This window comes from Calliphora vicina, chromosome 4 (assembly GCF_958450345.1).
Source record: "Calliphora vicina chromosome 4, idCalVici1.1, whole genome shotgun sequence".
NCBI lineage: Eukaryota > Metazoa > Arthropoda > Insecta > Diptera > Calliphoridae > Calliphora > Calliphora vicina.
The window spans coordinates 459,993-486,380 of record NC_088783.1 but is presented as its reverse complement, the minus strand read 5'-3'; the positions used below and the strand labels follow the sequence as shown (position 1 = coordinate 486,380).

Below are 26,388 nucleotides of genomic sequence, written 5' to 3'. Positions count from 1 at the left end.
GGTTACTACATATATAAATAAAGTTTATTGTTTTATGACTTCATAGATATTTTATGCAAACATTTTGTGTATCGAACATATATGTATGTACATAGGTTTCCAAAAATTCCTACTAGATTGAATTTCGGAAAATGAGGTTTTGTTTCTGTGTAATTATATGACTCTTATAACGTATTAAAGTTTAAAAATATTTAAACTTTTGAAAAAAAATATAAAAGTTGGAATATTTTTGAACTTATATGGACATTTGCTACGATTAGTCAACCAGGATCGAAAAATAAAATGTTGATAATAATCGTGTTTTATTGAATATATTTCAATATAATTTGGTACATAAAATCTTTCCGTAAATTACTTTAACGTTCATAAATCTCATAAAGCCAATTAAACAAAAACCAATAGAGATATTTTATTGTGTAAATACCGAATAGAGACCTACATTAATACACTTTTAAAATAAACTAGGATCGCCTGGTGGTCAAAATTCGACCACTAATATTGAAATTATACAGTTACTTTGAGTATACGCAAAAATATTTTTCACGTTTTGGACAAATACACGTGTATTTAGATGTGCATAAATATGATGTTGTTGTTTTTCAAGCAAATTTATAATATATAAATTCGTTTATATTGTGCACATCTAGAGAAAATAATCTTTTAAACCATATATGTTTCATCAATATTGGTGGACAACAACATACTTAAAAGTGTACCACAAATTATATTTATATATAAGATAAGATTAATAGCTTTTAAATATTCCGTTCCATTTCGCAGATTTTTACATTTTACTACTGTCAGCCAAAGTTGACTTCTATTTTGCGTACGTTCGTTACCACATGTTTATAACTATCATTATCTTTTGCACTAAACATAGGGCTACCAAAATGCTATCGAATCGCAAAAAAGAATGCTAGGAAATGTTTTGTATTCTATATTTTTTGGACGTCAAAAGCGTACGAACGTACGTTCGTGGCCCCAGGAAAAGCCCATATGAAAATTTTAGATATGGCATGGAAAGCGTCATTCAAAAACCTTTCACATGATAGCAATACATCATGCCAGAAATATAAAAAAAAATCATAAAAACCCTAAAAAGATTACATTTTTATCGTTTGATTCAGCTCACCAAATACTGAGCACAGGACAAACTTTTGGAAAAACGGTATCTTAGAAGGAATAAAGCCTTTATTATAGTTGGGAACATACACAACATATTTTTGGGCCCACCCTAATATTAATATGTATGTACAATGTGTATATAACTACATAAATCCAAACATACATATGTTCATGCATACGTACGTACATCCATTCATATTCTTTCATATTTATTGTGTAAATGTACGGTGAAAGCTCGTTTACTTTTAATCAGGTTGTTTTAAATGTTAAATGTTTGAAATAGAATTAATTATCTAATTAATTAAATACATTAAACTTATACATATTGAAAATGTTAAGTATTTGACGAAAATAAATATGTAACTTCTCCTTAGTATAAACAATTTGTTATCATTCCAGTGAGAATAAGGAATGCAGATTGCGCATGTCCGGTGCTGACAACTTTTTTTTTGGAGAAATCGTCAATTTACAAAAAAAAAATTGTCAAAATCGTCAAGTTAAAAAGAAAAAATCGTAAAGAAATCGTCAAGCCAAAAATACGTTAAAAATACCAAAAACATTTTTTTATTAACTTTTTAAATATTTTTTTTTATTTACATGCAAATAAAGTTATTATTTAATAAAAAAAAAATAATTTAATTTTGGTATTATGTGACTTTACTCTGGTAGATTTATGTGTGACATTTTTTTAATAAGTCATTTTTAATTGCTATATTAAAACACTGAGAATTATTTAACTTAAGATAATCTTTTGAAAACAATATTCCTTGTAATGTTGAAGAATGCAAAGCATTTCTGATTTTTGTTTTATTTAAATTTACAGTATTAAAAATTCTTTCAACGTTGTCCGACGAATGTGGTAGTGCCATTAAACACGATACAAATTGTGTTAAAATTGGGAAGTCCTTTGCATTATTGACTTTCTTTAAATTAGAAACATTTTTCCAATGTTTCGAGTTCGGTGAATTTCATATTACGTAATTCTCGAACTTCATTATCAAGTTCTTGATATTCTTTTCCATTTAATAAATATGGAATAAGTTTGGCCAATTGTAAAATTGAATCAATTTTTTTGTTCAATGGAGTTAATCCTTCTAAAAGTTTATCGCCAAAATCAAAATGTTTTAAAATTTGTGAAACCAATTCAATATAAAATTGGACGCTGTCTGCCTTTCAATTTGTACATTGCAAAAGGGGACTTACAAAATTTTAATTTTAGGAAAAAAGGTTACCATATCGTTACCATATTGCTGTTAAAAAATCGTCATTTTTGTTCGCGGGAAAAATGAAGAATCGTCAATCGTCATTTTAATAAATTTTACTTAAAAAATCGTCAAAATGACGATAAATCGTCAAAGTTGGCAGCGCTGCGCATGTCCTATATTCATATGTATGTATGTATGTATGTATGTATGTATGTATGTATGTATGTATGTATGTATGTATGTATGTATGTATGTATGTATGTATGTATGTATGTATGTATGTATGTATGTATGTATGTATGTATGTATGTATGTATGTATGTATGTATGTATGTATGTATGTATGTATGTATGTATGTATGTATGTATGTATGTATGTATGTATGTATGTATGTATGTATGTATGTATGTATGTATGTATGTATGTATGTATGTATGTATGTATGTATGTATGTATGTATGTATGTATGTATGTATGTATGTATGTATGTATGTATGTATGTATGTATGTATGTATGTATGTATGTATGTATGTATGTATGTATGTATGTATGTATGTATGTATGTATGTATGTATGTATGTATGTATGTATGTATGTATGTATGTATGTATGTATGTATGTATGTATGTATGTATGTATGTATGTATGTATGTATGTATGTATGTATGTATGTATGTATGTATGTATGTATGTATGTATGTATGTATGTATGTATGTATGTATGTATGTATGTATGTATGTATGTATGTATGTATGTATGTATGTATGTATGTATGTATGTATGTATGTATGTATGTATGTATGTATGTATGTATGTATGTATGTATGTATGTATGTATGTATGTCTGTAATCATTACAGTAAGGAAATTCTGGTCATTCCCCAAAATTTGGCCAAAAAATTAGTTTTTCTCGAAAATCGCAAAATTTATATCGCAGGTACGGAAAAACTAGGAGGTATTGACATACTTTTTTCACATTTTTATTCCCTATTATGTTGTTAATAAATCCCCATGTGATGATCAAAAAATTCTGAAATTTGTTTAACAAAATTTTTAAAAATTTGAAATTGTAGTTTTGAAACTGCCGTTAAAAAAATTTAATTTTTTTGGTCATACCTGCGAATAGGTTAACGGTATCCTACGAGGACAAAAACTCATATACAAGTAAATATGGATATATTTTAAGTAAAAATAAGCTTTTATTTTAATATTTCTCAAAATATGTTAATTTTGTTCATAAATTTCTTGTTCTAGTGGCATGAGACACGTTAATGGCCTGGCGATTTTTTAATAACTTTAACATTTTTTCACCAATTTTTGTCTTTTATATCTTATTATAACGACAATTACGTACATTTGCCATTATTTAATGGCAAAATTTTTACAAAAACTGAAATAATTGCATATTTTCCCCTTATAAATGCACCTCAAAACTTCAGCGTCGTTGCGCCACCAGTTAACGTTATCCTATCATCCTAATATTTGACACAACGTGTTTCTACAATACATAGAACAATTCTAGAGGGGGGGACGGCATGTACCTAGAAAGTTTTTTTCGTCCATACAATCTTGGAGCACTCTAATGCATATATATTGAACAAATACTGAATTGTTAGCCAAATGTTCTCTTATCAAATATACCGTAAAGCAGGGAAAGGCAAAACATGGGCGCCGCGTTTTTCATTTACTCCTCTCTTACGTACGTGTGCACACGCATTGTAGAGAAATAAACAACTTTTAATCAGTCTAGCTTGGGAACAGCGTTGCCGCTTTGGTCCAATTGGACCAAAATTGGTAGTTTGAAGTTAACAAATTGACTTTTGGTAGTTTGGTTGGTTTGTTCCGATATTTGTGGTATTTTGGTAGGCTACGATATTTCTGAATACAGAAGTATTTTTAAGAACAAAATAATTAACGAAGAAATAATAACGAAAAAACTACTTATGTTAAGCCAAAATAATAAAACTACATATTTGCAAAATATGAAGATAGCATTTTCTTAAATATTTAGTTTAGTCAGGTAAATGTGTATTTATTTAGTACCTTTTATTTTCTAATAATATGTGTTAAACTCTGCTTCAATATTTCAGTTTCATCTGACACTTTAAATGTCCAATTATGGAAATTAGGACGCGTAATTTATTTCTATATGAAACTTATTTGTGTTGAATTTTTTCGGGATACCAACACTTTTAGGAATTTGTGCTCGTTTAAGTAATTTTCGGAAGAGGGCCTTATATGGGAGCTATGGTCAATTATGAATTGAATTTTTAGGTGTAATTTATTTGTAAAAATGTTATTTAATATCTATATAAATCAGGACATTTATATGGGGGCTATGTGAAATACATGGACAACTAGCCAGACAGACGTACGGAAGGACATCGTTAAATCGACTCAAAAATAAAATCTCGAAAACTGAACGATTTTAACATATTTATGATTGTAGTGTTATTAAATAACTTTCTTCCTCTGGGTAATTTTATAGCAGCAATAATATAATTTTAAGTTAACTATTAATTTTGAAACGAATCCATATAGCACTTCTCAAATATTATAAATTTGGTAGGTTTTGGTAGTTTTTAATTAGAAATTTGGTAGGAAAAATATTTTATGAGTGGCAACGCTGGTGGTCGTTGATAATTAATTAAGTACACGTTTAATTGCCGTATTCATAAAAATTTTAAACAGCATTTTAATGCATTTTTAAGCAAAATTCCTTAAATTGTATTCATAAACGTATTTTAGCTTAAAATTCCTAATTCAAATGTTGTTTTAAATAAACGAATTTTAAAATTGCTTCGTAAAATGCAATAGTATAGCCCACCCGACCTGAGTTTCGAAAATAAAGATTATTCACTAAAATGAAGAAATTTCGAAATAAAAATGTTCGAGAAAACAACGAAAATTTCAAAAATCCTCGATAATTTGTCGATAATACGTTTTTTTCGATAAAATTTCGAAACAAAAATGTTCGAGAAATTATCTATGCTTCAAAATTTCTCGAAGGTTCGTTTTACAAAAAAAAAATTCGCTAAATTGACGCCAACGATTTGTTGATGATACTGTGATCTTGGGTGTGTTCGTAAATTCAGTATGACTGCATCACTGCAGCAAATTAAAAGTTTAGCGTTCGAAAAAGCATATTTGCGATTATTGCTTTACGTTAAAAGTTTTTTAATGCAAATTGTTGGCAGTGAGCCGCAAATTTTTGCAACCAATGCATCATTAAGTTATATGTTGCAAAAGTTTGCAGGTCGTGGCATCAGTGATGCACAAATTAACTGCATTTACGAACACACCCCTTGTTTTTAGCAAAGTACTTTTTTCTGATGCTTAGAAACCAAAAAAAAATATATTTTGTCTTTGCAAAGGCTCGAAAGTGATATTGCGACTGTATGTTTAACGAAAGAAAATAAATGCATTTTTTATGAAAAAACAAAGTAACGGTACTTTTTTGTGCAACCAAAAGCACAAAGCAGAAAACAATATTAGTTCATTGTAAACGGATTGAATTAAAATCGAAAGTGTGAAAAAATAAATTAAAAAAGTGAATAAATATAACAAATATAAAGTGAAAATAAATTCAATTAAAGAATAGAAAATATATTTCTTAAGCAAAACATGTCATAAATACAACTAATGTGATTGCAAGTGATGTGGTTAATAATTTAATGTTTTAATGACAGTACGAACAATTTTGTTAACAATAATAGTGTGGAGTCTCAACTAAATATTGAAGTCCTTAAAGAAGAAGAAAAAAAGGTCATGATGATTTTAATAAACGTTTATCTCAATGGTTATCGGTAAATAATATTAGCAGACAGGCTTCTAATGATTTGATTAGTTTATTAAGTGAAAAAATAGCCGGTTTGCCAAAAGATGTACGTACATTGAAATGTACTCCCCGTGGAATTGTTAAACGAATAGTGGAACCCGGGGATAGAGGATGCTCTTACCGATTTTTTAAATAATTTTGAATATAATCATTCAGAAATATCGTTAAATTTAAATGTTGACGGGCTTCCTTTTTTTAAAAGTTCCCGAAAACAAGTGTGGCCAATTCTGATAAACGTAAATGGTACTGCACCTGTCTTTGTTGTTGGCATTTATGTGGGTTGTTCCAAACCTCATGATACAAATTCGTATCTTTCTGAATTTGTAGATGAAATGCAATCTTTGATTGCAAATGGGATGATTTTTTGTGAAAATAACTTCACAATTAATATAAGGGCTTTTATTTGCGATGCCCCTGCATTTATTTTAGGCATAAAAAATCATTCGGGGTTTTATAGTTGTACCAAATGCACTCAAAAAGGAGAAAGTTTTCAAAGGCGATTAATTTTTAAAAAATCTGAAAATCCTGCCCGAACAGATAATGATTTCAGAACACGATTTCAACCTGAACATCATAATATACAAAATCAACTAGTTTTAGAAAAGTTGCCTATAGATATGGTAGAACAGTTTCCATTTGATTATATGCATGTTGTCTGCCTTGGGGTTATGAAAACATTATTAGTGGCACTGACAAGAAAGAAAAGTCATCCATTTTCTTTAAATCGTTCTGAAATAAATATAATCAGTTCCAAATTGTTGTCTTTAAGAAAATATGTGCCTAAAGAGTTTAGTAGAAAACCTAGGGCGCTAGATGATCTGGAAAGGTTTAAAGCAACAGAATTTCGGGCATTTTTATTATATACTGGTCCAATTGTATTAAAAGGCATTTTACCGGCTGCAAGATATAATCATTTCTTACTTCTTAGCACAGCAATAAGACTTCTACTTCATCATGACTATGGCAAAACAAAAAATTACATTTAATTTTCATTGCCTAACGCATTTAAGTAACCAAGCACTCACATTTAATTCTTTAGAAACTATAAGTGCTTTTCCATTTGAAAATTATTTGGGTAAACTTAAAAATCTTGTTAAAAAAGGTGATAATGTTATCTCTCAAATTTATAATCGTATTGTAGAACAAAGTATATTGAACGTTATGAAAAAGGATTCGTTTTTCTCTTTTAAGAAAACAGAAAATAACATAAGCCACAAAAATGTTTTCTTTGATTTAAAAACCCCCAACTCCTTTTACTTTGTAAAAGAGGATCAATATAAAATATATAAAATTCTTAAAATAGAAAGATCTAATCACAGCTACACATTACATAGCAAATTAGTAATCGATCTTCACCCCTTTTTTATATATCCTATAAGCTCAACGTTAATAGGAATATTTTGTTCGAGTAGATTAGCATTTAACACCGATCTTATTAACCATCACAAAATAGAAGAAATTAGCGGAAAAATATGTTATTTCAATATTGATTCAAACCACATATTTATTCCATTAATTCATTTCCAGAGCAATATGACGGACAACACGGAATTTTCGAATAATTGCAGTATTATAAATATTGAAGACAGTTATGAGTCAGTTAAAACTTATACGTAACTTTTCTCTCAGCAAACAAACATAAATGAACAAAACCAAGTTCCACCGTGTACAAAAAGCAATAGCAACGAAAGACAATCATCCACAGCGTCACCGACGACCAACTATAATAACATCCAAATATTATCGTGCAGAGTGTCACCGACGTCCAAAAACAACATCAGCCAATTATCTTACACAGTGCCACCGACGACCATCAACAATAGCAATCAATTAAAAGGTAAATTTTTTGGAATAATAAAATGTACACTCTCTTTTATATACATATGTACATATGTAAATCATTATTTATTTTCTTTTAGAAATATTAAATGTTTTGCACAAATTAGAAGGGCATATCACAGTATTAAATTCGAAAGTTGACCGCCTCACTGTTGAAGTTATTTCAATAAGAAGCTAGGTTTCAACAATTAAAACAAAAGTATATGGGGATGTATGCTGTAGTGAATATGTTGTTCCACATATACCTTTCGAGACTATCCAGAAGTACAACGAATTTACCAGCATGTTGGAAAAGGAAGAGACTTTTAAACAATTTGTAAGTTAACACTTACAAATTTAATTTATGTACTATAATTGTATTATCAATAACTATTTTTTTTTATTAAGGTTAAAGAACTTTTCTTGTCGCCAGAAAAATCGTTTGATAAATTTATCCGTAGCTGCTGAAAAAAGATGTTTTCCGACAACCTTGCGGAGCAGTTTTCGTGGAGAGAAACTAACACTAAGCAATGCATTCGTGGATGCCGTATAACTTTGGCTATTCGACGTAAGTCTATTTTTTTAAATTGATATTAATATATAAATATTTTTCGAATAATATAATTAGATGCTTTTAAGAACAAATTTGCCCTGGAAGACGAGGATTTTGATAAAATAACTCAAAAGCATTTCCAGTACGCCCATGACAGGCTGACAAAATGTTCCAAATACGCTTCCAAAAAAACAAAACATGACAACGAGCAGCTACCACCTTAAACGTATACTACTTATAAATAAATATTATTAAACTAACACTATTTGCTAATAAATTTATGTATGCATTTATTAATTTATTTTTTATTATAAGATATTTTTACATAAAATGTAATGAATGAATATGAAATAAATTATTAAGTTTTTTAAAGTAATACTAGAAATAGCGTTTTTTATGGGAATAAAATGGAATTGAAACAAAATATTCATTCTCGAAGTATTGCTATCGCATTACCAACGAATCTTTAGCAATATCGAATGTAAACTGTTAACAATATCTCTGGCGAATGTATCTCGATATCGTTAAATGTATCATTTACGAACACGATTGTAATATCAATAAAAAACATTTTATAAACTTTTCTCAATATCGAGATAGGAACTTAAAAGATGTTTTTTTTAATTCATAATTAATATTGCTAAATACTCGCTATTGATATCGTAAGCGAAACTTCGAGATCGAAAGATTTGCTGCCACAAACTGAGCGACAGGTGAGCTCTAGGAGCACATTCTCTTGTCGCTTTCGATAGCCGTTTTCGAATGTTTTACCCGAGAAATTATTGAGAAAACTTCGATGGTGATTTCATTATCGATAGCCGTGGTCAAGTGGGAGGTTGCCTTTCCCTGCCGTAAAGGTACATACATATGTATGTGAAGAGACGCACTGTTGCCAGATTTGTTGCGGCATTTTGGTGACATTTGATTGTAAAAATGGTAAAGTGCGATTTGCCGACTTTTGTCCTCAAAGTTACCATTTTATGTTTACATGGTTTACAAGTTTTCATAAAATCATTTAATTAACAAATAGAAAGAAATTTCTTTCATATCATATTCATCGATATTTTTAAGTAATATTCTGTGCTTTTTTAAATTGAAATGAATGAAAGTATATAATTTACCGCTTTTGTGGCAGCGGTATTTGAATTTCGTGCGAAAGAAGTGCTGCTTACATTATTTCGTAGTTGAAAAATAAGGTTGGTTGCCAGATACATTTCACATGTTTTTCACAATCAGAACAGAGTACTCCTATTGCGAAATTATTTGGCAAATATTTCATTCCAAATATAATTAGTACATGTAGTTTAACAGCATTTTGCAATAAATTTTGAACAGAGTACTAAGCTTAAGCAAGAAATGTATTTTTCGAAACGATTTCTTGACATACCAAATGGTAGGATATTTATATCCTACACCACCATGTTTGTGAGGCCCAAAAATATTAGTCTAACACACCTTAAATTATACCGATCGACTCAGAATCACTTTCTTAAACGATTTCCGTCTGTCTGGCTGGCTGATTGTCTCTCCATGTAAACCTTGTGCGCAAAGTATAGGTCGCAATTTTTAAGATATTTCGATAAAATTTGGTACATAAAATTTTTTGAAATTGACTGAAATCGTGACATTATTTCACAAAGCCCCCATAAAAATTTCCTCCCGAAAATGGACTTTATCGGTCATACATGTTTAATTTATATAGTTATCTAACAAATAAGCTCCAAATAAGTTTTTATACCCTACACCACCATAGTGGGGAGGGTATAATGCGTTTGTGCAGATGTTTATAACGCCCTAAAATATTAGTCTAACACCCACCTTAAATTATACCGATCGACTTGGAATCTACTTTCTGTAAACCTTGTGCGCAGAGTACAGGTCGCAATTTTGAAGATATTTGGATAAAATTTGGTACATATACTTTTTTCGGCCCAAGGACGGAGCCTATTGAAACTGGCTGAAATCGGTCCATTATTTCACATAGCCCCATACAAATGTAATCCCGAAATTGGACTTTGTCGGTCATAAATGTTTAATTTATGCATGTATCTACACAATAAGTTTTATGTACACAAAATTCATGTCACCAAATATTGTTACAATCGGTCCATAATTACTCATAGCTCGCATATAGAAGCGCTTCCGAAAATCACTTTAACATGCATAAATCTCTTAAAAATTACGGTATGAACACAAAATTCAACATAAAAAACTTTCATATAGACATACACCACACGACCTAATTTCATGGTGATAGGTCTATAATTGGTCATAGGGCAATATAATCCGAAAATCACTCACGAATATAAATTATTGATATTTTCAAGAACAACTTTTATGCTCATTTAATAAGTGTAGGGTATTATATGGTCGGGCTTGACCGACCATACTTTCTTACTTGTTTATATATGTATACGGAATATCACCGAATTTTATGATGATTGGTCGATAACACTGTGATAGTTGAAAAAACTGTCAAGCGGGGCACCCGTGGGTTAGCTCGTATTTTCGAGATATACCGATCTTTCGAAAATGGAGGAGGTTGCAGTCATTTTATTTTAGAAAAATTTCGAAATTTTTGTTTTTTAAAACGCTCTTAATACGCTCTTAATTTTTAAATTTAAATGCATATAACTTTGGAGTCAGTCATGATTAGGGTTTTTATCCCGTGAATTGGAAATTTTGTCAATTTTTCACTACCCTATACCCGGATTTTTAGTCGGGATTCCAGGGAATTAAAAACTGACGAAACTACAAAGAAAACAATTTAAAAAAAAAACAGTGAAAGTTTTCCTTATTATTAGTATTTATTTGGGGTTTTTCGAATGAACATTTAAAAAGACATATGGAAAACTGCACGATCTAGAAATAAAGGTGAATAATATTCAATGCCAAGATGGACCGGCGCGAATTATTCCACAAAACTCTAGTAGAACAAGGCGCCTACTTTTGATAAGCTTTTAAAGAAAGCTAAAGAATTAGATATTGGGAATGGATTTATGAAATGAAAGGCTGACATTTTTTAATTACGGATTAAGATTTTAGTGAATTAAACTCAAATTGAATTAATACGAAGCTCTATATATAATGATTATAACTCTGTTTTTATATTAAATTTTGCTATAATATTCATAATTTTCTTGAATTTTAATTAAAAACCCTAGTCACGATTTGTAAACAATTCTTTTATTTCCCTCTTTTTTTTTCTACACCACTGTGCACTGCACGAGTTATGTATTTTGATAAAATATTAGGGGATATTTGTATTATTTTTTGTGAATAAAACGAAAAGTTGTGGACAGATTTTAATTATTTAGAACATGTTTTATTTGGAACTTCGTTTTCTAAATGTTTAAACAAAATTAAGAGCGTATATGCAATTTATAAGGCTATTGTATTTGTAGATGCCAGAGGTAATGTCGGGTTAAGGAGAAGAAAATTTTGAATGCTGTTTTGTTGTTGGGCAAGAGACTTGCGCAACTAAATTGCCTAGTGTGAAAGGGGTCTAACTTAACATCAGTATCATCTAAATTTATAAAGAATTCCAGTTGCAGCTGATATTTTTGAATTAACTTTTGCAATATGTACATCCCATAGCAAATTATAACTTAGATGATTTCAGTTAATAATTTTTAAAATGAAAACAGAGTTGCAAAAAAGGTATTAACAAGTGTGTGCTCATAAGAGTTTTTTAATGCAAAAATGGAAATTTTAAACAAAAATTACCAAAATAGGGATTAAGCACACACGTGTTCATAAGAGTTTTTTAATGCAAAAATGGGAATTTTAAACAAAAATTACCAAAATAGGGATTAAGCAAAAAAAGCACCAACAATGAAAAAGAAGCAAAAAACAGCAAAAAAAGCATTTTAGTCTTCTCAGATAATAAGTGAGAAATACAATTGTTTGTTTAAGCTAGGTTTAAAAATTAGATCTAATAGAGATTAAGAGAGATTACTCTGGTATGTAAAGGGACTGAGTCTTTTTTTACTAAAATTGTTTTTTTGTCTATTGTTTTCTTCGTACATGTATATTAAATATTTTCGAAAGTCTTCGTTTTCTACTTCCGTTACACAAATTATTAGGAAAGTGATTACTTGGTACCATTCATTATACTATTAAGCATTTATAAATAAGTGTTTATGGCGCGACGTGTACTCATTATGTCGCATTACACAAGTGAAAATTTTTCATATTTTCAAATATTTTTAATATTCTTTATTTTATTTTAATTGAATTTGTTTTAATTCTTATCTAATTGTCATTATATTTAGCATTTTAACAAGTGTCGATTAGAACGGTTTGCATTTTAGGTAAGACTTTGGAGAGATTCCTCAAGATATTTATAATTCAATATCATAACACAGTACAACACATGATTTTGGGACTCAATTCTGACAATTGCACGTGAAAGTAGCCCCAAAAATAAGAACTTCTGCATCATTAGTTTTGTCAAGTTGGCTGCCGTAATAATTTAATGGCCATACGATTTTTTTTTCCTCAAGGTGGATTTTTATCACTTTTTCTATATTTTAGCACGGTTATATCTCGTATACCGTACGGAAAATCTCTTTTGTGGCTGAATCAAACTTGTAGATATTGAATAGTAGAAAAAAAGTACGGAACATACCTACCCAAAAAAGGAGCATCCAGTGCCTTAAAAATCGCAAAAATGCCAATTTTTTAAAAATTTTTTAACAATTTTTCACCTTTTTTGCTCAATAACTGGATTACAAATGCAATTATGGACCGATCACCATGAAATTAGGTCGTGTGATTTGTGTCTATATGAAAGTTATTTATCATGAATTTTGTATGTATACCATCATTTTTAACAGATTTATGAATTTTAAAGTGATTTTCGGAAGCGTGTCTTGTATGGGAGCTATGACTAATTATGGACCGATCATAAAAAAATTTGGTACATATAATTTGTTCGGCCCAAGGCCCAATTCTGTTGAAATTGGCTGAAATCGGTTCATTATTTCACCTAGCCCCCATACAAATGTACTCCAGAAATTGGACTTTATCGGTAATAAATGCTTAATTTATATATGTATCTACACAAATTTCGCTCCAAATAAGTTTTATATATACAAAATTCATGACAAAAAAAAGTTATTATGATCGGTCCATAATTAGTCATAGCTCCCATATAAGACACCCTTCCGAAAATTACTTTAAAGTGCATAAATCTGTTGAAAATGATGGTATACATACAAAATTCATGATAAATAACTTTCATATAGACACAAATCACACGACCTAATTTCATGGTGATCGGTCCATAATTGCATTTGTAATCCAGTTATTGAGCAAAACAGGTGAAAAATTGGTAAAAAATTTAAAAAAATGTGCATTTTTGCGATTTTTAAGGCACTGGATGCTCCTTTTTCGGGTAGGTATGTTCCGTACTTTTTTTCTACTATTCAATATCTACAAGTTTGATTCAGCCACAAAAGAGATTTTCCGTACGGTATACGAGATATAACCGTGCTAAAATATAGAAAAAGTGATAAAAATCCACCTTGAGGAAAAAAAATCGTATGGCCATTAAATTATTACGGCAGCCAACTTGACAAAACTAATGATGCAGAAGTTCTTATTTTTGGGGCTACTTTCACGTGCAATTGTCAGAATTGAGTCCCAAAGCAATTAACTGAAAAATGTTGTACTGTGTAAGTGGTTAGGGTAGTTCAGCTACGTCTTTAAACACTTTAAAGTTAAAATTTTGTTTACTTCAATAATCTGCCAAGTCTGTTCAATTTTTGTGAGATAATCACCCCTATCGGCAATAACATGTGAAATTTTGTTCCCATGAAATATCCATTTCCCTCGAAGGGAAAATTGCTATCGTGAAATTCCCCATGAACTTTTCATTCACAATAGTTGATTTTGTTCGTAACAGCTGTTTATTGTTTACAAAATTCCATCTAAAAATTCCACAACATGGGGAATTTTTTCACGTGAACAAAGTTGATGAACGAAAAAAGGAAAATGGAACACATTTCATGTGAAATATTGATTCGCGATAGGGGTGAATCTTTTTGTAAAAATAATGATTACTTCGGAAATGAAGCTCTTATATATGACAACATGAATTGTTTATTTTTTTTATCTGGATTGAATTAGAAGTGCTGGATTATTGAAGTCATTTGTTTTTTTTTTTAATAAGTCAAACTTTTTTAAGAATAAAGTAGAATTTAGTCAAAAATTTTGAATTTATTGTATATTTAATGTTAAATAAAGTTCTTTTTTTAGATATGTGCAATACATTGCACATTTGTTTAACGAAAATTAATTTTAAAGTTAAGAAAATATGAAAAATCTTTTCCAGATATTCTGCTCTATTTCAAATGCTAATGAATATAAAGGAAATATAGAAAATAGGGGCTGCAAACGGAAAACTGGACCTCAGAACGATCGAAATATTGCCAGAATCATCAAATGTAATCCATTCAATCTGTCAAGCAAATACAAATTTAGAAGTTATTAATATGACTGTAAGGAGAAGATTTCTAGCAAATTTTTCTGATTTTTCTTATTTTGTTCAATAGTAGCTTAAACTAACGTATTACAGGAAATCGATTGAAATTATTTAGGTTTCTTAAAACATTAACTTTTTCATATTTAAATTGTTTTTTTTTAGAGAGCATATGGGGGTAAATTTTTATAAACATTTGTCTTCTAGAGAAAATTGTCTTTCTAAAATGTTACAAAAATAATAGCAGGGATAACGTGCGTATAACATGCGTATCTCTGACATATAATGAGCAAGAACAGTGGGTAAATTATAGGATATCCATTCGAATAATGATCGTTCGATTAATCGAACAATTTCTTACGAATAATTATTACCATTTTCGAATAACGATTAATTCGAAAAAATTATGAAGATTAATCGAATAGTGTGATACACATTTGTTAACACATTTGTTCCGATACATATACGGAAATCATGTCACCAAATTTTGTGATGATCGGTCCATAATTATGCATAGCTCCCATATAAGGCCCGCTTCCGAAAATCACTTAAACGAGCATAATAAATCTCTTAAAAATGTTGGTATTCACATAAAATTCAACACAAATAACTTTAATGTAGACATAAATAGCACGACCTAATTTTATGATGATCGGTCCATAATTAGTCATAGCTCGCACATAAGGCCGGCTTCCGAAAATCACATTAACGAACAAAAATCTCTTAAAAATTTTGGAATATACATATAATTCAACGCGAATAACTTTCATATAAACATAAATAACATGACCTAATTGTATGATGATCGGACCATAATTAGTCATAGTTCCCATATAATACACTCTTCCGTTTTTCCTCTAGTTTTTCCAATTCTGTACAAAAGACTCATACGGTAGTTTGATATTGCATTGTCAAAATACACAAAAAGTCGTTATGGATGCTTTACATTTTCTATCAAATTCAAGACGACTTGAAAAATAGGATTTGAACCATTTCTATGCTATACAGTTCCTTAGGACATACAGCAACTTGAAGACGAAACGAATAGGCTCATTTCAAATATAAATTTAGCTATAATGTATTCCAAAGAATGGCGTCATTTGTTACTGATATGTAGAAATTTCTTTATCCACCGAAAGTAAAACGTCTTCATCGAAAAATAACTGACACAGGTCCAAAGACGATTTTCCGTTCAAATAAACCGTTATCATAGCAATAACATACATACGTTGCTTCTGTTTCTGGTGACAAAGTTATATGTAAAAACATGTTCATAAACCACACTAAGGCCCGTTTTCTCAATGTATCGACAAACTGCCTGTTACTAAATGTCGACATAAATTTATTAGGCCGATAAACTGTCCGTTAACAATTTTGTTTTTCTCAATATACCTACAAAAAAGATTATTTGCAGTTGGCAATACCTCTCAAAATAGATGTGAAAGTTGGGAACCCTGCCTTCAATTGACAACATCCGGAATCTTTTGAAATATTCATTATCCTCCATGTCTGCCAGGTAGTTAGGCCTGGCATGATAAAATTTTTCAGCATTCACTTGGAACTCATGTTCTTCGTGTTCATCCTCCATCAAACTTTTTTTTATAAAATCTATTTAATTTCGTTTACAAAAACACATACAAACTATGAGCAGCAACAACGTCATAACTCAAAATCCGGGTTTTTTAATATCAATTTGATACATTGCGAATAGTCTCAATTAAAAATTATTACGATTAACGGATGGTTAATATTTCTCAAAATATGTTAATTTTGTTCCTACATTTCTTGTTCTAGTGGACTGAGACACGTTAATGACCTGGCGATTTTTTAATAGCTTTAACTTTTTTTTTTAACAATTTCTTGTCTTTTATACCTCATTAGAACGATTACGTACACACATTTCGATTCTTTTAAATTAAATTGTAAAAGTAATTATTTAATGGAAACATTTTTACAAAAACTGAAGAAATTGCATTTTTTCCACTTGAAAATGCACCTCAAAACTTCAGCGTTGTTGCGGCACCAGTCAACGTTATCCTATCATCCTAATATTTTACACAACGTCTTTTTACAATACGTAGAAATATTCTCTTTTTTTGGAGGGCTCTAATGTACAATGTATAAGCTAGAGTTTACAAAAAACCGAAAAATTTCAAAACCGCGGTTTCGGTTTTATTTCGGTTTTGTGATAATTTGTTAAATATTAATGTTATAGAAACAAAATCAGTTAATAATATGGAAAATGCTATACAAATTTAAAATTCAATAGGATAAAGGAAAATTGGTACTATTCCTTTCAATGGTACTTTTTTAATATGTATGTATATAAAATTAGTTAGCTTACATAAAATAATAATCAAGAATTGATACCAAAAAATGAGAACTAAACCAAACTAAGGAATACTTTTCTTAAAATGATACTCTTTGAATGTTGTATAATATTGAACACATAATCAGGAAATTACTTTGATTTCAAACTTGACGGCGGTTCAAGTAAAATTGGTACTTTTTCTTCTAATGGTACTTTTTATTATATTAAATTATTTTAGTTATATGTATACATAACGTATGCGGAATGAAATTGCAACAAAACAGAAAACGCTATATTTGTTTCCAACGTTAAAACAAATAATTTATAAAACCTGACAGTTGGATGATGGAACAGTTAAGAAGAACTTTCTTTTAAAAAAAAATAATCTCTGATGTTTCTTTTTATGAAATGATTAATTGTGTGTACACATTTCATAATATATTAATTAGAATTGATGGTCAAATCAAATTCCAAAAAAGTCAAAACTTCTAATTTATATCTGATTGATTAAGATCCATATATATTTTTTTTATAAAAAATATTATATTCTACTTTGCACATCTTATCAATAATAGGTTTATTTACTTCCAAAAAATTGATGTAAAATATAACAAATTGTTCCCGATGATAATTGATAAAATATGGAAAAAATCACTAATGCTTTTTCAAGGTAGTTCTTTTTTTGTTCAAATTTTGAGATAACTAAAAGCCAGATATTCAAATGGGGTTTTAAATTTAAAGTATTAAGGCAAAACACAACGTAATTCAAAACAAGTAAGAGAGCTATATTCGGCTGTGCCGAATCTTATATACCCTTCACCAAATTATACTTTAAAATAAAAATTTTAAATATTTTAGGTAAACAAAATTTAAATTTTTTTTTAAATTTAAAATTTTTTTTTTTAAATTTTAAAATTTTAAATTTAAAAAAATTTTATATTTTTTTTTAATTTAAAAAAATTTTTTTTTTTAGTTTTTAAATTTTTTTTTTTAATACTTAGTGAAAAAAAAAATTCGGGTTAAAAAATATTTTTTCCGATTTTGACCCATTGTAGGTCCGACTTGCTATGGTCTTATATACGTCGTTGCACATCAATGAAACATGTATCATTAGATATCCATATTGTCTATAATAATGATTTAGTAATCCAGATATGGGTCAAAAATCGAGGTTGTCCTAGTTTTTTCCTTATATCTCAGACATTTGTGGACCGATTTTAAATAGCAACCGAGCCGAAAGAATTTCGGAGATTTTGATGTATCATTCGTGTATGTAAGTTATTTAGGGGCTTCAGAAAGTTGATTTCAACACACAGACGGACAGACGGACATGGCTATATCGACTTCGCTATCTATAACCATTCAGAATATATATACTTTGTGGGGTCGCAAATGAAAAATGTAGAAATTACAAACGGAATGACAAACTTATATATACCCTTGCCACTCATGGTGAAGGGTATAATAAGTCCTAAAACACTAATAGCTTATATACATTTTCTTTTGCCCAGTGTCAAATTTTTGTTGCAATTTCATTCCGCATACGTTAATAGTTGGCTGATATACTTCTGAGTAAAGAAAGAATCAAAGATAGATGGCTTAATGACATTGAGGTAACAAAAACTATTAGTACTTTTTCGTTCTTCGATTTTTTTGAAATTTCAATAATAATGAACCTATTAGCAGAAAATTAAACACATATGATCCTCACCGAGTTAGAATCTAAAAAAATGGAATCACAGGTACTTTTCTCCAACTTAGTAGTACCTTTCTTTAGCATTATCTATAATAGTGGACCCAGAATCATGATGCTGAGTGGGAATAAAATATGTGGGTATTTATTGTACTTTTTTTTATTATAATAATACGTTTCAAATGAGATATAATCCACTTTACAATGAATAAATTAACATGTAACTAGAGACATGTTATCCTGAATTAGTGTTAATTCACAAAGCGAGACTTAATATTACTATTTCTTTCTTCCAATTGGGGTGGCGAATCACACCAGGCCAGCTAGTCCTCCATACTATTATCGCATATTTGAAAATAACTTAGTCTTTGTTACAAAAGTTTTGCATTATTGTTTTTAAATTAAATAAATAAGCAGTCATTTGGAGCTTAATTATCAGGGAATACTCGAATGATCAATATTTTTAAATGAGTTTGCGTTATTTTTTATTAACAGGTTTCCTTGACTAGTCTGCTACATCATCTGAAGCAATTATTGTAATACAATTTAAAAAATTTTAAGATATTTTAACTGATTTGTTTTTAGAGAAATTAGATGAATCATTGAATGAAAAAGTTTTTTTTTTCATTTCTAAATTTTGAATTTTTTACTGAAAATAAATTAAAAGTGAAAACCGATGAATAATTGTCGATTTCGGCTTTGGGCCTTGAAACACCGCGGTTTCGGTTTCGTTTAAAACCGAACACGAAACTCTAGTATAAGCACAATAGTTCGAACCAGTATTCCCCCAGTATTCACAACCGACTATTTATTAATTTATCAATCATTCAAGAATGCCGATGTAACTTGTTATTAAATTGATGATCTAATTAGATCTTCATTACGTTAATTTTAAATAGGTACTTTTTTGCAAAATTTTTAAAAATAAAATTCCAACATTTGTTTGTATGCATGTAGTAGGGTTGGTTGGTTAGTTAGTCATGCAATCACTGCTCTATTTAGATACATATTTTATTTATGACTAACAACTGGATGGATTACAATTGGAACCAAAACCACTGTCGACAAATAGTTTAGATATATGTATTTAGCATGGAAAGCTAAAAATAACTAAGTAGTTGGCGACATCATTTTCGATTTATTTTTGCTATTCTCTGGAGATGCTCTCGTTTGTCGCATATTTTTCTGATGTAGGGTTGTCATGATTTTATTTGTCGCGGTTTTATTTTAAAAAGTCAAGCTTGTTTTCTTTTATTTAAAAGAAACTGAAGATAATTTTTAAAATCGGTTGGAAAATGACAATTTTTGGAAAATGACAATTTTTGATTAAGTTGATCGTGAATCAGTAAAATATTTTTTTTTTATTTGAGTGAAAAAGCTTTCGGGTTTTTCATACAAATGCTTGCGTGTTGTTTTTTGTTTTTAAACATAGCTGACAGTGATTTGCTTTAATAGGGGGGAACATCCTTCATACATTTATATTTCTTTAATTTGTGAGAAATTAAATTTTTTTTGTATAAACAAAAAATAAAACTATGAACTGGGTATCGATAATTATTCTCCATTAAATCTTTATTATTGAAATACGATATACCACAAACGGAGATTGCGAATATTACACAGATAAACTGAACGGACATGACCACTGAACGAAATATTTGGATTATTTAATATATTTCGAACTTTAAAAATCATTAAAGTGTTTTCAAATTTTTTTCCCTTAATTTACTTTTGTGAATAATTTTGAAATTAATTTAATCAAAACAACGTAGTAAAATAAGCTAAAACAAAATATTCTATTAATACGAATTTGCTAAAAATTATTCATATCGAACTCTCAATTAATGAGCTATGATAATATGTAGCAGACAATTTGATTTAGATTGTTGACTTCATTATTGTCATCATTTCGATGACCGCTCACTTTAGTTCATAGTTCAAAAATGAACTATGAACTATTATAATAAAATATTAAAATTGTTTCTCTGTTCTGAACTAAAACAACAGATATGATACTAGAGCTAAAATCAGCGTTGTCAACTTAGTGCTTTTAGCACTGTTTTTATTGCTTTTAAAAATGTTCGACTCGAAAAATTTTCAAGTTAGTGCTTAGTGCCTTTTGAAAAACTTTGGTTGCACTAAATTTGACGTAGAAACTGTAACTTTTATAATTTTCTTCTAGGAAATGTTCAACAATTAACATAATTTTATAATGTTCTAGAAGTTTTTCAAACATTTAGATCAGAAATTATCTTAGCAATACGTTTAATATATTCACCCCTATCGCGAATCAACATTTCACATGAAGTATTTTCCTTTTTTCGTTCATCAACTTTGTTCACGTGAAAAAAATTCCCCTTGTTGTGAAATTTTTAGATGGAATTTTGTAAACAATAAACAGCTGTTACGAACAAAATCAACTATTGTAAATGTAAAGTTCATCATGATATTCCCGATAGCAATTTTTCCTTCGAGGGAAATGAATATTTCATGGGAACAAAATTTCACATGTTATTGCCGATTGGGGTGATTGTCTGTTCCTAAATCTTGAGTTTATCGTTTTTTCGTGATGAAAACGTTTTTGGTTCCAATTTCTATTAGTTAGGTCTAGTTTGAAAGGAAGTGTCCGTACAAATACCTATTTACCTTCGGAATTAGGTCCGTGAAATCGTTATAGAGTTGTTCGTTCTATATCGATGTTCTTTAATCTATGATTTTGGTTCAAAATTGTCATCCTCGGAACTGCTTCTATCGAAGTTTTAGAGAACATATACCCCTTCTTTAAAAGATTTCATGAAAAAAACGTTATACTTGAAAGATCAAAGAAAAATATAGTATGTAAACGTGAGTATATTCAGAACACGATATTTTACAATTATCATTGCACATAAAAATAAATGAATATTTTAATCCATTTTTCGAAAAAGAAATGTATATAATTTTTGATTGATTTTTATTTTATAACATTTTTTAAACCCGTTCCAAGAAGTTGTTTCGAAGCAAATATATGTAGGTATCCTTGTTATTTACTAGGGTATTTAATCGATTAACTGTTAATCGGTTAACCGATTAATTTTGGACGGTTAACTGTTCGAATAATTTGAAATTGTCGATTTTCAAATAACAAATAAACCGATTAATTTGTGTCGATTAACCGATTAACCGAATTTCTTTTTTTTTGCACTTTAAAAAAATTTTTGTATTTACTTTTCCGTTTCAATTCAAATACAAATTTCAAATTAAAATTAGATATTTTTTGAACAACCAATAAACATGATTAGTGAGTATGTATAACAACTGGCATATTTAACTCACATGTATTTGAAACTTTGTTAGTATTTACATGTATAGACGAAACTTTTTTTGAAATTAGTTTTATCATAACTAAACGAAACTATTAAATTAACCAAAATCTAAAACAATCCAAAAAGGAGTATTCTTTATCATGCTTTTGATTTCTCCAACATATACAATCTCCAACATATTCCACGAAAACTTTTATTAAATCTAAAGAAAAAATCGTTTAAATTATTTTCTTTTTATAAAAGATTATTTCAGAAGATCTCACTAAAACCCTAAAAAACTCACACGTAGCTCATTTTCTGCAACAACGTCATAATTCAAAAAAAAGTCGTTTCGAGAAAAACGTCTTTAAATATTTTATGACATTTTACTATTTCTTAAATAAATTTTCAACAAATCATGCGATTTCAGAAATATAAATAGTAAATGTTAATATCTTTCTAATCTGTATTTAACCCAAATTTTTACTTATCAAATATGCGAGAAAACATGAATTTTAATTTTGATGTTTACAACAAAAAAACACTCTCACACAAAAAATAATTGACTTTTTGAAAACTGATGAAACTATATGAAAGCGCATATTTTGTATTACTCAGTTCATAAAACACGGATTTTGAGTTATGACGTTATTGCAGCGATCTCAAATACATTATTTGCTGTTTTTTATGTTTTTGTACACAATATTCGTTGTTGTATTTTCAATTTAAAATGAAAATAAAAATTATTCGGTTAATCGAATAATTTTAAATTAACCGATTATTAACCGAATAAATCTAAACCTCGATTAATTATTTGCTCGATTAACCGATTAAACCAGAAACCCGATTAATTTAATACCCTATTATTTACATATATAGTTAGGACCTAATGTATAACTATTACCAAAGAATTAGTTCCTTCGTTAAAAACTCTTTATTATAAATATTATAAAATCACAACACTGTTTTTTGAAAAGTTTCCAGAAGTAATACTTAATTTAAAAAAATTTTTAAATTTTTCCTGGAACAATTGGAAACAATTTTCTTTGAACATTGGAAACTATTTTTAGTTCTTTTTACGAGAAATACGCGTTTTTTTCATGAATTTGGTGCTTTCATTTTGTTTTTAATTTAATGTCAGTTGCCGTATAATTCTGAGAAAGGATGACCCTTATATTTGCACATTGTGACAGAATTCGTATAAAAAGAAGCTGGAAATACAACGAAAACACGCATTTAGTTAAGAGCGTACATATGAACCATTTTAGTTCATAGTTCAATACTGAACTAAGTGAGCAAACGATTTGAACTAGTTCAGGTAGTTCAAATAATGGAATCGTTCAATTGAACTAGTTCGTTCATGAACTACCCAAGTCTATTTTTTAGTTCACTAAACTTTTCTTTCAGTGGAGTTCTTTTTTGTTCATCAACACAACTGCAGTTCTAGCTTTGGACATCCCTGCTTTAAACCAACTTTGTATTTACTATACTTTGCCTCTTATTCTCTAGTATCTACATAAATCGAATTTATGCATAATTATATAAATTAACGAATTTGTTTTATGTATATATTAACGATTAAAATCATACAGCGAAGCGCAGGTTTAATGTACATACATATGTACTACATATGAATATGCTGGATAGTTTTGGTCATATTAATTTGCTTGAATAGAACAAAACACAATATGTAGTTCCATATGGTGTATGTTGATAAAGGAAATGTTAACTTTAGCCATTTGTTGACATACACATATATACATACATATCGTCACCTAAAATGCAAAGGAGCCTATCGTCACTTTTTAAAATTTTACAGGAGATACAAAAAACATAATAAAATGAAAAGTGTTGTGTTGTGGTTACAAATATGATTTCCTTTCTTTAATAAAGTCGTTATTTTTAAAAGTTTGTGAAGACGTGTCAATCAATATCCTTTAGAAACTCAATTTTGAATTTTTTGGTCGTTACGCCCTTTTGCATTTCAGCTGAAGGTATGTATAATTGTATGTATGTATGTATATACATATATTTTAAACAGTAATGTAAACACTGCACAAGATTTATAAAAAAAAAAAATAATTATCTTTACAAAAAAATCTACGCATTTTGAAATCAAGAGGAGTTTGATTTACGCCCCTTTTATAAATATTTATTATTGATGTTATGTAGATGGTAATTATTCTAGTGTTTTGAATCTCCCTTTTAGTAAAATGTTTTTAGCCAAATCAGCTTTGATTTAATTCAAACGATTGCTTCACTCTTAATAAATTGCTTTATTAATACATAAGTGCAACTGAATTCCGACCACAACGAATTCAATACAACCGTTATCGCGTGCAAACACCTCAACAATACAGTTTGAACTGAAGCAAAACAATTCATGAACATAAATAAAATAATAAAAGCAGAAGAAAAAAGCATGTAGCCAGATGAGGAGTTTAGTTCCCCCAAATTGGGAATTACGTGTTTGGTTTGTTGACAGCACACCTGAGGAGGGGAGGCGATTGAAATAAAATATGCCATTTTATTTATAAATAAAAGAGTAACGTTACTGATTCATCATCGCACAGCCTAAACGGCTGAAGCTAGAATCATGAAATTTTAACTGTGGGTTCCTCCTTACCCAAAACGATCCACTAAGGAGGGATTTTTGGAAATTCGAACGTTTAAGGGGTAAAAAAGGGTAAATTCTTCAAAACTAATAAAGATACAAAAAAACTTAAAATAGCATGTTACTCCACTTAAAATGTAAGCTGGTACTTTTTCGAAATTCGCACCTTTTTGGGGGGGAAAACGGTTAAAAACTGTATTTTGGTACTTTTTTATCACCCAATGTATCTTTTAAACCAATAAACAGGGACCCGAAATAACTGTTATTTTTTTTTAAATAAGCAATTGGTTATAAGAAAAATAACTGCAAAAAAATAAGTCCCGTAATAACAATTATAAATAACTCAAAAAAATTTTAGTCTATGATAACCATTATGAAAAATTTTAATTTTTTTAGGTCTTTAATAATCATAATGAAAGATTTTTATTTATTTCGGTCTCTGATAACCATTATGAAAGATTTTTATTTTTTTTTGGTCTTCAATAACCATTATGAATGATTTTTATTTTTTTGGTCTTTGATAACCATTTGGTCTTTGATAGACTACAGCCATTACAAATATTTATACCCTACACCACCATAGTGATATACCGTATAGTGCCCCAAGGACGAAGTCTATTGAGTTTGGTTAAAATCGTTCTATTATTTCTCCTAGCCCTCAAACGATTGTCCTATCTGAAAATAGATAATCCCTCATAAATATCCAAACCAAATTCAGCACAAATAAGTTTTATATAAGCCGAACTCTCACTACTAAATTTTGTGACGATTGGTCCATAATTAGTCATAGCTCCCATACAAGGCCCACTTCCGAAAAGCATTTTAACGAGTATAGATTTCTTAAAAAAGTTGGTATTCAAATAAATTTTAGCACAAATAACTTTCATATATACAGAAGACATGTTACTTAATTTTATGCCGATTGGTCCATAATTAGTCATAGCTCCCACATATTGCACATTTTAAAAGAAAGCTGTTTATAATCATAAATATTCTTGATTCTTATGAAATTCTGAACCAATTAATCTTTCTCTGTCTATTTTAAAATACAAGAAAACTAGGTCCATGCGACCAAAAAACTTTGTTGGTACTCATAATGTTTACGGAAGACCAAAAAAAATAAAAATCTTTAATAATAGTTATCAAAGACCTAAAAAAATAAAAATATTTCATAATGGTTATTGAAGACCAAATAAAATAAAAATCGTTTATAATGGTTACCAAAGACCAAAATAATATTGGTTATTTTTAACTGTTATTCAGGGACCATTTTTCAAAAATTCTTGATAAACAATTATTTCAGGATTTTTTCCAATATTGGTTATAACAGTTAGGGACATAACTGCCAATAAACATAGAACTAAATTTTATAAGATATAAATTTGGTACTTTTTGGAAATTCCAACACTTAAGAGATACAAATTATGTTTATTTTTGGTACGTTTTTCAAAAATATGTTTT

General features: G+C 29.0%; 2 protein-coding genes across 2 annotated transcripts in view; one reads left to right on the top strand and one right to left on the bottom strand.

Moving 5' to 3' along the window:
* LOC135956510 (uncharacterized) overlaps window positions 1-8,926 on the top strand; it is a 37,239-nt gene extending 28,313 nt beyond the window's left edge. Inside the window, exons 7-10 of the mRNA XM_065507035.1 lie at window positions 7,698-8,007; window positions 8,090-8,325; window positions 8,397-8,556; window positions 8,617-8,926. The gene's annotated coding sequence lies outside the window, so the exon portion shown is untranslated. The remainder of the gene's footprint in view (window positions 1-7,697; window positions 8,008-8,089; window positions 8,326-8,396; window positions 8,557-8,616) is intronic.
* Window positions 1-24,563, bottom strand: part of Sep4 (septin 4) — a 35,305-nt gene extending 10,742 nt beyond the window's left edge. Inside the window, exon 1 of the mRNA XM_065507036.1 lies at window positions 24,406-24,563. Within this exon, the coding sequence (XP_065363108.1) occupies window positions 24,406-24,421 (16 nt within the window). The 5' untranslated portion in view covers window positions 24,422-24,563. The remainder of the gene's footprint in view (window positions 1-24,405) is intronic.
* Between the last annotated feature and the right edge of the window lie 1,825 nt (window positions 24,564-26,388).